At 42.5% G+C, this 14859-nt stretch overlaps 1 protein-coding gene across 3 annotated transcripts in view; it reads left to right on the forward strand.

The window, feature by feature from the left end:
* The window catches only part of LOC127431808 (matrix metalloproteinase-16-like), an 88294-nt gene that overhangs the window by 50799 nt on the left and 22636 nt on the right, over positions 1-14859 (forward strand). For all 3 annotated transcript variants that reach the window (XM_051682377.1, XM_051682378.1, XM_051682379.1), the window contains 2 exons: positions 4044-4205; positions 10335-10552. In XM_051682377.1, coding sequence (XP_051538337.1) covers positions 4044-4205; positions 10335-10552 — 380 coding nt within the window. The remainder of the gene's footprint in view (positions 1-4043; positions 4206-10334; positions 10553-14859) is intronic.

The raw sequence follows: 14859 nt of genomic DNA on the forward strand, positions 1-14859 counted from the left end.
ATCCCCAGGAAGCAAACAGGTCTACCTGTGCTTGACTGAATCGACTCCAAATCAGCTGGACCACCTGAGGGTGGAGTCCCCACTCTCCCCTGAGTGTATCCTGTCGTGACAGCGTGTCCGCCGCGGTGTTGAGGTCGCCCGTGATGTGAGTGGCTCGCAGCGACTTGAGGCACTGCTGACTCCAGAGGAGGAGACGGCGGGTGAGTTGTGACATGCAACGGGAGTATAGACCGCCTTGACAGTTGATGTACGCTACCGTCACCATGTTGTCCGTCCAGAACAACAAGTGCTTGCCCTGGATCAACGACTGGAACCTCCGCAGGGCGAGCAGTACTGCCAACAACTCGAGGCAGTTGATGTTCTAACGCAGCCGCGGGCCAGTCCAGGAGCTGGCAGCTGTGTGCCCATTGCATACGGCACCCCAGCCCATCTTGGAGGCATCCGTCATAACCACGACGTGCCTGGAGACCTGCTCTAGGGGAACCCCTGCCCGTAGAAATGCAAGGTCGGTCCAAGGGCTTAAGGGGTGGTGACAGATCAGCGTGATGACCACGCAATGTGTCCCGCGGCGCCATGCCCATCTCGGGACTCGAGTCTGAAGCCAGTGCTGAAGCGGTCGCATATGCATCAACCCGAGCAGTGTGGCCACCGCTGAGGATGCCATATGCCCCAGGAGCCTCTGAAAAAGTTTCAGTGGAACCACTGTCTTCTGTCTGAATGTCTTCAGACAGTCCAGCACCGACTGTGCACGCTCATTCATGTGGCATGCCGTCATCGAGACTGAGTCCAACTCCAATCCGAGAAAAGAGATGCTCTGAACCGGGGAGAGCTTGCTCTTTTCCCAGTTGACCCGAAGCCCCAGTCGGCTGAGGTGCGTGAGCACCAGGTCCCTGTGAGCACACAACACATCCCGAGAGTGAGCTAGGATTAGCCAGTCATCGAGATAATTGAGGATGCAGACGCCCACTTCCCTTAGCTGAGCAAGGGCTGCCTCTTCAACCTTTGTGAAGATGCGACGGGACAAGGACAGGCCGAAGGGGAGGACCTTGTACTGGTACGCCCGGCCCGCAAACCAATCTTGATGCCGGACGCTCGTTAAAATATGTTTTTGCATCAGCATCTTGAACGGGAGTCTGTGCAAGGCCTGGTTCAGTACTCGCAGTTCCAAGATTGGCCACAACCCACCACCTTTCTTCGGTACGATGAAGTAGGGGCTGTAAAACCCCTTCTTCATCTCGGCCAGAGGGACAGGCTCTATCGCACCCTTCCGTAGAAGAATAGCGATCTCTGCACGCAAGGTAGCGGCATTCTCGCCCTTCACCGAGGTGAAGCAGACGCCACTGAACCTGGGCAGGCGCCTGGTAAACTGAATCGTGTAGCCAAGTCGGACGGTCTGGGTCAGCCATCATGACGGGTTGGAAAGCGTGAGCCACGTATCCAAACTCCAGGTGAGGGGGACCAAGGGGACAATCATGTCGTACGTACTGGTGGGTGGGGCCTCACGTCAGGGCAGAGCCTGAGGCACCACGTCAAGGGGGCTTGAACCCCATGGCCGTGCTGAGTCCAGAGACATTGAAGTACTTACCTGGCTCCTGACGCCCACCATAAGATTGGTTGAGGAGGGGGGAGGAGGAATATCGTACCCGCAGTCCGTTGGAACCAACCCAGTGTGGGCATGTTTGTGCCACAGCTGGGCACACAGGGGCAGGGGGTCCACCGCTGGAGCGCCAAACCTGCCAAAATGGGACGGTGGACAGCAGTCGTGACAATGGCCGTACGCACCTGACATGTGACCCAAGGAACAAGAAAACCACTCTTTTGTTGAAGTTTTGGGTACCGCAGCTTCTTGGGCATGCGGCGAAAAATGAAACAAAAGATTCCTCTCCCGGCCCTCCACCGGGGGATGGAGTGGTCTGTCCACCAGCTCCATAGAAGCGGGTCTCCTCGTCCCTGGGTCGCCCATCTCAGGGGCGCTTCGAAGCCTTCCTAGGGTTCTTGGCGGCCGGCCGTGAGACGGGTGGCATCTGTTTCCTGCAGTGGGCTCCACGGTGGGGTCGGGCTGTGGGGGGCGGGCTGCGGCGGAGCCGGTGCTGTTGCTGCAGGAGGACACCCTTGGCGACGAGCAGACGGGGTGTGGGGTCTTGAGCCGCGCCAGGGCAGGATGTGCTGTATAGCCTCCGTCTGCTTCTTCACCACTGAGAACTGCTGGGAAAAGTCCTCGACGGTGTCGCCGACCAGGCCAACCTGGGAAATGGGGGCGTCAAGGAACCGTGCCTTGTCAGCCTCTCTCATCTCGACAAGGTCAAGCCAACGATGGCGCTCCTGGACCACCAGGGTGGACATCGCCTGCCCGAGAGACCGCGCCATGACCTTCATCGCCTGGAGAGCGAGGTCGGTTGCCGAGCGCAGTTCCTGCATCAATCCCGGGTCAGAACTACCCTCGTGCAGCTCTTTTAGCACCTTGGCTTGGTGTACCTGCAGGAGAGCCATGATGTGCAGGGCGGAGGCGGCTTGTCCAGCGGCACTGTAGGCCTTAGTCGCCAGGGATGACGTAAACCTACAGGCCCTGGATGGGAGCTTCGGGTGCCTGCACCAGGTGGTGGCGCTCTGCGGGGGAAAGAGCACCGCGAGCAACTTATCCACCTGGGGGATCACCGAATATCCCTTGGCCGCCCCACCATTGAGGGTAGTGAGAGCGGGGGAGCTGAAAGATCGGGATCAGGTAGTAAAAGGTGCCCCCCACAATCTTGTCAGCTCCTCATGCACTTCTGGTAAGAAAGGGACCGGGGTGGGGCATGGCCGTGAGAGGCGCTCTGGGCCCAGGAACCAATCATCGAGCAGCGAGGGTTCAGGGGAGAGTGGAAGGTTCCACTCTAGCCCGATGCTCGTGGCTGCCCGTGAAAGCATGTCCGTCATCTCCGCATAGGCCTGAGACTGGGCGACCATACCCGAAGGAGGAAACCCAGCCGAAGCCTCCACGTCAGACTGGACGAGCCCGCTCTCCGATGCTGCGCTCGATAGCTCATCGTCTTCCTGGGCTCTGAATAAGAGGTCGAACTCACCCTGAGATGAGCCGGCGGTCTCATCCGAGAGCCCTGTGAGCATGCTGAGGAATGGGAGGTCTGTGGGGGGTTACCCAGTGGAGGTGCTCCCATTCAAGTCCCCAAATCGCCCCCAGTGCTAACTGATGTGGCCTCATACCTGTAGGTAGAAGGACCGATGCGGGGAGCCGCTGGGGTGGCTTGCTCTCTTATGAAGGCAAGCCGCAACCGCAACGTTGCCATGGTCATGTTCTCGCAATGAGGACAAGACCCATCCATGAACGATGTCTCTGCGTGGGCAGCGTCAGAAGCGGAGAGATAACGACCGCAACCAGGAATAACACACAAACGGAAAGGCATCTTTAAAAAGACGTTCCGTTTGTACCATTCATTTAGAATTCTTTTAGAATATACTCTTTTGTTTTGTTCTGCCGAAGCACCCAGGGGCGTTCTCTGCACTCCATGTGCAGAGGGGGAGAAGCCGCTGAAATGCGCCTTAAATCCAGCAGTTTGAGGTGAATGGTAGGGAGAAATTGAATTCAGTGCACTGAATGCAACCGCTCAGCTCTGAAGAGAAAATGTGAATGAGTGGTTGCATACCAGCTCCTTTTATACCTGTATGTCCGGGGAAGTGGCATGCAAATTCCACTCGCCAATTCCCATTGGCCTTTTTTCAAAAAGCAGAGGTGTTTGGGGCTACCAAGAGTGACCCCTAGTGTCACTACATCGACACAACATTGAGTAAGTGACAGATAGGGAACAGGTGGTACTTCAAGCTTGAATTGCTCCGATGGAAGGAAAATTCTTCTATATTAGTGTCCGGGGATATGATTAATTGCAATACCTTTTTAAGTAGTGTAATTTAAACACAAAAAGCCTTGCAAATATGCAAATATTATACATTTACCCCAATAATTCAGTCAATTTTATAGTAATTTAATGGGTTTGAAAGTTTGAAAGTGTCTAAGTTTTATAGATTTGTTGGTGTTTTTGTGTCTGTAGGGAACGACCTCTTCCTGGTTGCGGTACACGAGCTGGGTCATGCGTTAGGCCTGGAGCACTCCAATGACCCCACTGCCATCATGGCACCTTTCTACCAGTACATGGACACAGAGAACTTCAGACTGCCACAAGACGACTTGCAGGGCATCCAGAAAATTTACGGTAAGATCTTCCTTGTGTCTCAGGCCTGCAGGCTCTCTTCTGCTTTCATGAGACATTGAAAATACCAGCAGCCCTCTGAACTAGCCTAACCAGCAAGACTTCCTTGGTTGACCAAGGAAGACCATGTTGGTTCATCAACTTCACCAGCTTCATAATCATTAACCATCAGTTTTGATGGTTAACAGCATGGCTATATCTAACCAGCATAAATCAGCTTTGAAATTAATCTCTCTATGGTATTTATCTATTTGTCTGCCTGTCTGAATCTAGCCCTCTCTCTTGTTCACCCTGTGTTATGTAATGTGTAGGGCTGTAATACTTGCGCTATTTCTGAAGATTTTATTAGTGACAGTGGCTCCTCACTGTGGTCTCGTGGGCAGCACACATCACTGGAGGAGTAACTCTCCTGCTAATCCTGTCATGTGATCATCTTGGCTGATTCATTCTTAAAATGATTTATTCATTTTCACTAGGGATGGGCATTTTCGAGTAATTTTTTAGTCAAGGACTTTAAACCACAATAAATGAGTAATCAATTACTCGTAAATTAAAACAAAGTTAAAAATAACAAGTACGACACACGTGACATTTACACCAATCAGCCACAACATTAAAATCACCTGCCTAATATCATGTAGGACCCCCTCGTCCCACCAAAACAACTCTGACCCGTCGAGGTATGGACTCCACAAGACCTCTGAAAGTGTCCTGTGGTATCTGGCACCAAGATGTTAGCAGCAGATCCTTTAAGTCCTGTAAGTTGCGAGGTGGGGTCTCCATGGATCGGACTTGTTGTTCCAGCACATCCCATAGATGCTCAGTCGGATTGAGATCTGGGGAATTTGGAGGCCAAGTCAACACCTTGAACTCTTTGTCCTTTGTCTTTGTTCCTCAAACCATTCCTGAACAATTTTTGCAGTGTGGCAGGGCGCATTATCCTGCTGGAAGAGGCCACTGCCATCAGGGAATACCACTGCCATGAAGGGGTGTACGTGGTCTGCAAAAATCTTTAGGTAGGTGGTACGTGTCAAAGTAACATCCACATGAATACCAGGACCCAAGGTTTCCCAGCAGAACATTGCCCAAAGCATCACACTGCCTCCGCCTGCCTGCTTTCTTCCCATAATGCATCCCTGCTGCCATCTCTTCCAACACACATGCACCCGGCCATCCACATGATCTAAAAGAAAACGTGATTCATCAGACCAGGCCACCTTCTTCCATTGCTCCATGGTCCAGTTCTGATGCTCACATGCCCATGTTAGGTGCTTTCGGTGGAGGACAAGGGTCAACATGGGCACTCTGACCGGTCTGCAGCTATGCAGCCCCATACGCCGGTTGTCCTTCCTTGGACCACTTTTGGTAGGTACTAAGCACTGCATACTGGGAACACCCCACAAGACCTGCCATTTTGGAGATGCTCTGACCCAGTCGTCTAGCCATCACAATTTGACCCTTGTCAGAGTCGCTCAGATCCTTACACTTGCCCATTTTTCCTGCTTCCAACACATGAAATTCAAGAACTCACTGTTCACTTGCTGCCTAATATATCCCTCCTGTTGACAGGTGCTATTGTAACGATATAATAAATGTTATTCACTACACTTGTCAGTGGTTTTAATGTTGTGGCTGATCAGTGTATATTTAGTTTTTTTCACAAACGTTACCAAGAATGGTTTCAAACTAACGTAACTTTTAAAAAACTATGCTTTTATTTTGGGAAAAAAAATTACATGCACAATATGCTTTACTAAAAATAAAAATGTAAAAGTAAAAAACATTTGCACTCACCCAGAGCTTAGAAACATAGAAACCAATGCTGACGGCATTAGGGTAATACACATACATACACTATGAGTCTACATAAATGCCACCATATTTTTATAATTTCACATGTTATTTTTCAGAAAAAAAAAGTGGTTAAAATGTTGACTTTTTATAAAATGCACTCTGTCTGTGTTTAGATATTTCATGCACATACACATATACTGGTCTGATAAGCTTCCGAGTTTCTCATACCACTTCCCAATTTCTTCGAATGAACAAGAACCGAATACTAATGAATAAACAAATGACGTATCGCGATACCAAACATTTTTAAACAGTACAATCATCTTGTTGTTAATTTTGGTACCATATTAAAGTATGCTGCCATTAGCAAAATTTAATGTAATGTGAGAGTTTTGAGATGAAATCAAAGACCATTTGAAAATAATAATAAAAAAGCATCTATATGGCCAAGTGTGATCATTAAACAGCAGAAGGATTTCATTTAATGAAATAATATACAGTCACATGCACTGTGTGTCACAGTATGAATAAGAGGTGCCTCTCTGCCCTGTCATCTCCTTCACACACACACAGGCACGCACACGAACACACACAAACTCTTTCTCCATTGCAGGTCGAGATTTCAGCTTGTGAGTCGCGGGAAGCTTGATATAACAAACTCTTCACACACAGGAAGAACTTCAAATATTTTTCAAAATAAAAGTCCAGCTGAAATGAGAGCTCTGTTCAATTGGTTGCGTGAAATTGAAGACATTTCGACAGAAAAGTATTACTACTGCATAAAAGTGTAATATTCAAAGCAGTCTCAATAATACTCATAGTAACAATAATATAATATTAAATGGTTATATTATTAGTATTAGCCATGACAGCCTTTTGCCTCAGGTAATCAGATTGTTTTCATTTAATGTTTTCATTAATCCTCTCGGGTCTGAGGGTGTTTTGGACCCTGGAGATGTTTTGACATGCCTTGACATTTGTGCTTTTTTCAGTTGCTTAAAAACATATTAATGGCAAAAGTCTGATAACACTGTATTCAGCACAAACTGGGCTACAATAATATGTGAACAACATGTATGTACATGTTTGTATTTTTTAGAAAATAATGTTTATGCATGGTTTTTGAAAATAAAAATAAAAAATTTAAGTCACTGAAATAAGGCCATATAACACACTAAACATTGGTTCACAAGACTTTTGAGAACTGGATCTTGTAACCTAGAGTTTTTGCTACAAAAATGATGTGAAAACCATCCTGATCACTCATTCGTACAAAACAATATAGTCATTTAACTTTTGTAAGACACTTTTAGTGTTAGAAAGGTCATATGCGAGGAGGCGTGGATGATCATGAATATTGATGTGATTCACACCTGAGGAGACAAAGACCCCTCCCCTGAGAGAGAATGTATGTGAGGAGACTTAATGATTGAATGTACTGTTTGTAGCTTATTCACAAAATCAAGTTTAAGTTAAAAGAAGTAATCTGACTATACATTTTCTTTACATAAAGACTTTACTTAAAAACTTTCGACCTACACTACCGTTTAAAAGTTTTAGATCTGTAAGAGTTTTTAAATGTTTTTAAAATAAGTCTCTTCTGCTCACCAAGGCTGCATTTATTTGATCCAAAATACAGCAAAAACAGTGATATTGTGAAATACTTCTACATTTTAAAATAACTGTTTTCTATTTGAATATATTGTAAAATGAAATTTATTCCTGTGATCAAAGCTGAATTTTCAGCATCATTACTGCAGTCTTCAGTGTCACATGATCCTTCAGAAATCATTCTAATATGCTGATTTTCTAATATGGGCATATTTACAGCACATTTTACATATTTACACCCAAACAGATATTTGCAAGCACAAGCTTCGTTGATGATAATGAGGCAGCATAAACACTAGTTAAAATATAATCTAAACATTCATATTGTTTTTATATCATATTACATATCATATTGATATCATACAGCATACAATTTAAAAACCTGCTTTAGCTAAAACAACATTTATATGTAACTAAAACTTGCCTATTATGACATATTTCAAATTTCAATACGCTGAATCCTGGCTGGCAAGTCTGGAAATAGTCCAACTAGTAAAATATGTTCATGTTTATATAAAATAGCATGTCAGCTAATGTAAGTAAAGACTTACTCATCCGAAATTGTCTCCTCGGCTTGATCAAGTCGCTTTCAAAATGCAAACGTTCCTCGTCGGATTCCCACTCTTCTTCTGAAGAAAATGTGAACTCTTCATCACTATCCAGGAGCTTCCTCACCTGTGTAGCATGCCATCTTCCAAACGTGCAGAAAAGTGAATGAACTTGATGCTTTTTAAGGCATTGTTGGGGGCGTTTACCATTTGCATTGATCGCCTCAGCATATTACCGTATGAATAGTGCGCTCTGCTGGTGGGTGGGATCACATTAGGGATAATTAGCTGAGCCAGGAGAAACTGTACATCACTTTGTTTCATACAGATTACATTGCAGGAGAATATTTGTTTTAAATTTGAATTGTTTTATTTAAAAGTAGACATTTTAAAGCTTTCTTTAGACATATGTTTCATGTTTGTGTGATAAGTGTTCGCAGAGTTTCAGTTCATTTTTGTGACGTGTTTCAGAAAGATGCTCGTGGAGACAGAGACGGCTGAAAGCGCACCCTGTTTATTTTCTTTATTTTATAAAATCACAAGGTTTTGTTGATATTGTGTGTACACAAATAAAAGTAGACCCTTTATAGTCTCTAATGATGTCTTACACTTATCTGTATGCCCAAAAATGACAGAGTATTTAAGTTGTTTCCGCTGTTATGAGGAAAAAATCCAGCAGGACGTGCCGGCGCGTCCGTCGACCCCGGAAGGTTAATACAATATGTTATTGAAAAATATTATATTTTCATTTGAATAAAACTGTACAGTATGTATTTGATTAAACACAATTGGATCATAACATTTAATTAAAACATTTAACATGGAATCCAGAAAAATTAAAACAGAAAAGGCATCATTTGTAACTATAAGACTTTATGCAGCTCTTTTAGACAAGTAATTTTCTGTGTAATTTCATAAAAAATATGTCTTTTTTTTTTTATTTGTTGCCTAAGTATCGAGTTAGTATCGATACCGAGGTACCAGGGCTGGTATCGTACCAAAGCCAAAATTTAGGTATCGGAGCAACCCTAATTACATGTATTGCTATTGCTACACTAGGCTTTGCTTTCAAAAGCAGAGATGCCATCATAACTTCTCTCATCCAACACCTCGACGATACACATCCACAGCATTGTAACTGTGAGATCTGGTGAGTGATTTAGAGAGAAAGTACAATATTCAGCGCAAATGCACAAAGAAAAATCAATTTGATATTTGAGTAGTATTATTAATTTTCAAATAGCTGGTGCAGAGCGAGTACTCGATTAGTCGATTACTCATGCACATTGCTGATTTTCACAGAGGCTGACTTCTAATCAGTCAGATTATAGCATGTTACGCAAACAAAAATCTGTCTGTGCTAACAGCCTGAAGTCTTCAGTGAAGGTCAGCCTCTTTTTGTACAATGATAATGAGTCCAAAGATAATAGAGGTTTACAATGTACTGTAATTGACATCTTGTAAGGACGCTTGACTAAAAGCTCAAACAAATATTATTAAAAGAATAGTTTTGATTCTGAAATCTGATTGGATAACTACCTTATCTAAAAGAGAATGTTGCAACAACTTTGGCTAATGTTATGTAAGGTTAGGAACAGACATTGTTAAAAAAATAGCATAAATGAAACTTTCTTATGATGTTTTAAGTATTCAATAAAATTCCTTACAATGTTATAAAAACATTTTTAATGCAAAATTGTATTTACATCCTTTAAACAAAATTTTCCCCCCTTTTTTCTGAGCATGAGACTTTTAAAGAAGTTGCTGTAATAAGTTTTTAGGAAGTTTTCAGGAATGTTTTGCTAACCTTTAAATATTATTCTACTAACATTTAGAAAACTGAAAAAAAAATATATATATATATTTAAAAAAAATTAAATGGAAGCCGCTGCAAAATAGCAGATAAATGCACACCTGCACATGACTGCACATCTGTTGTATTATATATTTTTATCCAGCCATTTTACCCTGGTAATCTTGAGTGGCTTATTGCTTTATTAGTGATGCTGGCTAATGCAAAACCCCTAAGCATAAGGATAATACTTCAGTTAAACCCTAACCGTATGTATTTAATCATGAGGCTTGTTGAGAAGAGCTTTTCTGTTACTTTTTTAAGCAATTAAACAATTTCAACCATTTGATAGTAAATGTCTCTTTCTCTTTATTTCTTTCATTCCAGGACCTCCAGATAAACTTTCTCAGCCTACAAGACCTCTACCGACAGTCCCACCCGCCCGCTCACACCCACCCGTAGATCCACGCAAAAACGACAGGCAGACGCGGCCCCCACGAATACCAACTGGCGACAAACCAATGCACCCGAACGCTAAGCCAGACATCTGTGACGGTGGCTTTAATACTCTAGCCATCCTCAGAAGGGAGATGTTTGTGTTTAAGGTAAGACAATTAATACTTCATTATCAATTGGTAAATAAAGGAGCATTCCTATGATGCCTTAAAATAGGCAGCACAATAGGATTTGAAACAAGAGCGATTGTGTATATATCTGAAACAATGAAAGTTAAAGACGGTATAGACCAACAACAACTCTCTGATCACTTGGTTTCTTAATTACTGTGTATGAAATGAGCTCATATACAGCTTTTGGTCTCATAAATGCTGCTTCAACACAGTGTTTAGAGCGTTGGCAGCCTTAGCTGACAAAAACACACACGTGGCGGCCACAGGAAACAGCGTATTTCAGCCAGTGTTCCACCCCCCTCTGTGTGGGTGTTTTCTCTGTGTTCTCTAAGTCAGTGGTTCTCAACCTTTTAGACTCCAAGGCCCCCCACTGTCCAAGACAATATTTGAAGTCCCCCTCACCCGAAACTAGATGTGTCTGATTAAAATAATTAATCATGGATACTTTTTTACTCTAGAAGTTTCAGAAAGAGTCTGTTTATAATTCATAGGCATACATCTTAAAGTATTCTTTAGCATTTTAATTAAGTAGGATTATTTTAATATTTCTTATTTTTAATTCATTTTAAGTCCTCTTGAGGCCCCCTTGGAAGTGTGCTGAGGCCCCCTAGTGGGTCCCGGCCCCCTGGTTGAGAACCACTGTTCTAAGTGGTTGTGCTGAAAGAAAATTACCTATACAGGTGCATCTCAATAAATTAGAATGTCGTGGAAAAGTTCATTTATTTCAGTAATTCAACTCAAATTGTGAAACTCGTGTATTAAATAAATTCAGTGCACACAGACTGAAGTAGTTTAAGTCTTTGGTTCTTTTAATTGTGATGATTTTGGCTCACATTTAACAAAAACCCACCAATTCACTATCTCAAAAAATTTGAATATGGTGACATGCCAATCAGCTAATCAGCTCAAAACACCTGCAAATGTTTCCTGAGCCTTCAAAATGGTCTCTCAGTTTGGTTCACTAGGCTACACAATCATGGGGAAGACTGCTGCTCTGAAGGTTGTCCAGAAGACAATCATTGACACCCTTCACAAGGAGGGTAAGCCACAAACATTCATTGCCAAAGAAGCTGGCTGTTCACAGAGTGCTGTATCCAAGCATGTTAACAGAAAGTTGAGTGGAAGGAAAAGTGTGGAAGAAAAAGATGCACAACCAACCGAGAGAACCGCAGCCTTATGATTGTCAAGCAAAATCGATTCAAGAATTTGGGTGAACTTCACAAGGAATGGACTGAGGCTGGGGTCAAGGCATCAAGAGCCACCACACACAGACATGTCAAGGAATTTGGCTACAGTTGTCGTATTCCTCTTGTTAAGCCACTCCTGAACCATAGACAACGTCAGAGGCGTCTTACCTGGGCTAAGGAGAAGAAGAACTGGACTGTTGCCCAGTGTTCCAAAGTCCTCTTTTCAGATGAGAGCAAGTTTTGTATTTCATTTGGAAACCAAGGTCCTAGAGTCTGGAGGAAGGGTGGAGAAGCTCATAGCCCAAGTTGCTTGAAGTCTAGTGTTAAGTTTCCACAGCATGTGATGATTTGGGGTGCAATGTCATCTGCTGGTGTTGGTCCATTGTGTTTTTTGAAAACCAAAGTCACTGCACCCGTTTACCAAGAAATTTTGGAGCACTTCATGCTTCCTTCTGCTGACCAGCTTTTTAAAGATGCTGATTTCATTTTCCAGCAGGATTTGGCACCTGCCCACACTGCCAAAAGCACCAAAAGTTGGTTAAATGACCATGGTGTTGGTGTGCTTGACTGGCCAGCAAACTCACCAGACCTGAACCCCATAGAGAATCTATGGGGTATTGTCAAGAGGAAAATGAGAAACAAGAGACCAAAAAATGCAGATGAGCTGAAGGCCACTGTCAAAGAAACCTGGGCTTCCATACCACCTCATCACTGCCACTAACTGATCACCTCCATGCCACGCCGAATTGAGGCAGTAATTAAAGCAACAGGAGCCCCTACCAAGTATTGAGTACATATACAGTAAATGAACATACTTTCCTGAAGGCCAACAATTCACTAAAAATGTTTTTTTTTTATTGGTCTTATGATGTATTCTAATTTTTTGAGATAGTGAATTGGTGGGTTTTTGTTAAATGTGAGCCAAAATCATCAAATTAAAAGAACCAAAGACTTAAACTACTTCAGTCTGTGTGCACTGAATTTATTTAATACACGAGTTTCACAATTTGAGTTGAATTATTGAAATAAATGAACTTTTCCATGACATTCTAATTTATTGAGATGCACCTGTAAGTCAGAACCAATGAGCTTTTCTTTGCTAGGTGAACTCGATAGCTGCCATCAATGAGTGCTTAAGTCTGTAGCGTGATGTTTGGTCCAACTGTGCATTAGAACCGAGTATTAGCAGTCCGTGGATGAATTGCAATGTGGTTTTAAGAAATGTATAGGATAAACAGTTTATTTCCACATATTAACAACATTTTCGAACAACATTTCAATAACCACGAAAGTTAGAGTTACAAGTTAGTGCATATTTTTACCCACCACCAAATAGATGCTTGCAAACAAAAGTTTGCAAAAAAAAGTATGCAAACAAAAGTAGCATTTGCCTGGGTTGAACAACATTTCAATAACTACACAAGTTCATTTACAAGTTAGTGAATATTTTTACCAGCCACCAAATAGACGCTCGCAAAAAAAAGTTGCAATTGCCTGGGCCAAACAACATTTCAATAAACACAAAAGTTTCATTACAAGTTAGTGCATATTTTTACCCGCCACCAAATAGAACTGTGCAAACAAAACCGCATTTGCCTGGGCTGAACAATGTTTCAATAACCACAAAAGTTCAATTACAAGTTAGTGTGTATTTTTACCCACCACCAAATAGAAGCTTGCAAACAAACGTTGCATTCGCCTGGGCCGAACAACGTTTCAATAAACACAAAAGTTTGATTACAAGTTAGTGTGTATTTTACCTGCCACCAAATAGAAGCTTGCAAACTAAAGTTGTATTCGCCTGGGCCGAACAACGTTTCAATAAACACAAAAGTTTAATATCAAGTTAGTGCATATTTTTACCTGCCACCAAATAGACTCTCGCAAACAAAAGCCACATTTGCCTTGGCAGAATAATGTTTCAATAAACACAAAAGTTTGATTAAAAGTTAGTGCATATTTTTACCCGCCACCAAGCAGATGCTCTCACACAAAAGTTGCTTTCACTTGGGCTGAACAACTTTTCAATAACCAAAAAAGTTAAATTACAAGTTAGTGCATATTTTCACCGGGCACCAAATAGAAGCTCGCAAACAAAAGTTGCATTCGCCTGGGCCGACCAACATTTCAATAAAAACAAAAGTTTGATTACAAGTTAGTGCATATTTTTACCCGCCTCCAAACTGATGGCCGTAAACGGAAGTCGTATTTGCCTGGGTCGAACAACATTTCAATAACCACAAAAGTTTGATTACAAGTTAGTGTGCATTTTTACCTGCCAGCAAATAGATGCTCGCCAACAAAAGTCTCATTCGCATGGGCCGAAGAACATTTCAATAAACACAAAAGTTTGATTACAAGTTAGCATTTATTTTTACTCACCACCAAATAGACTCTCGTAAACAAAAGTCACATTATTCTGGGTAGGTAACTATTGCAAGAATTATTGAACTGTACATCAATAAAACATTGGTATTGCCATTATTTATACATTTTTATAGATTTAGGTCACAAGGTGTATAATATTTAAAAAAAATATATTTTTATGAATTGGTGTTAACTAACTTCACTAAGGGAGCCAAAAGACAATAAGGCTGTCTGAGAAAAATCTCCACGGATTTCGCTACATTAACAATAAAAATTCCTATGAAAAAGTTGACCTTCGCCCACTCCAAAAGTCTGTCTCGCACAGACTAAAAGTGTAGTTCTAGTATAGAACTATAAAAGGATAGTATAGTATAAAAGTATAGTAGATGGCAGACATTTTCAAGAGATATATGTGGATAAAGATTAGGTCCAGTTGCTGTGTTGTAGCTCTACAATAGGTGTGCATTTGTGAATCAGAGCACAACATCTCCATAACTCACATCCCTTAAGGCTACAAAAAAAGATTTACTGTGCTCTCGCTAAACAGACAGCCAGTGTTTTTGTGTATATTTTTCTGTGTTTAAAAATAGATGGGATTCATTTATCAAGCATTTGAAGGAAAGAAAGTATCTTTTTTTCTGGAGTAGCTAAACTCATGCTGACATGTAGATTTATTCCAGTTGAAGAGGGTTTTTGTTGGGCTCTAATCTTATTACTTGGTCTAAAGTC

This window comes from Myxocyprinus asiaticus, chromosome 41, assembly GCF_019703515.2.
Source record: "Myxocyprinus asiaticus isolate MX2 ecotype Aquarium Trade chromosome 41, UBuf_Myxa_2, whole genome shotgun sequence".
Classification (NCBI taxonomy): Eukaryota; Metazoa; Chordata; class Actinopteri; order Cypriniformes; family Catostomidae; genus Myxocyprinus; species Myxocyprinus asiaticus.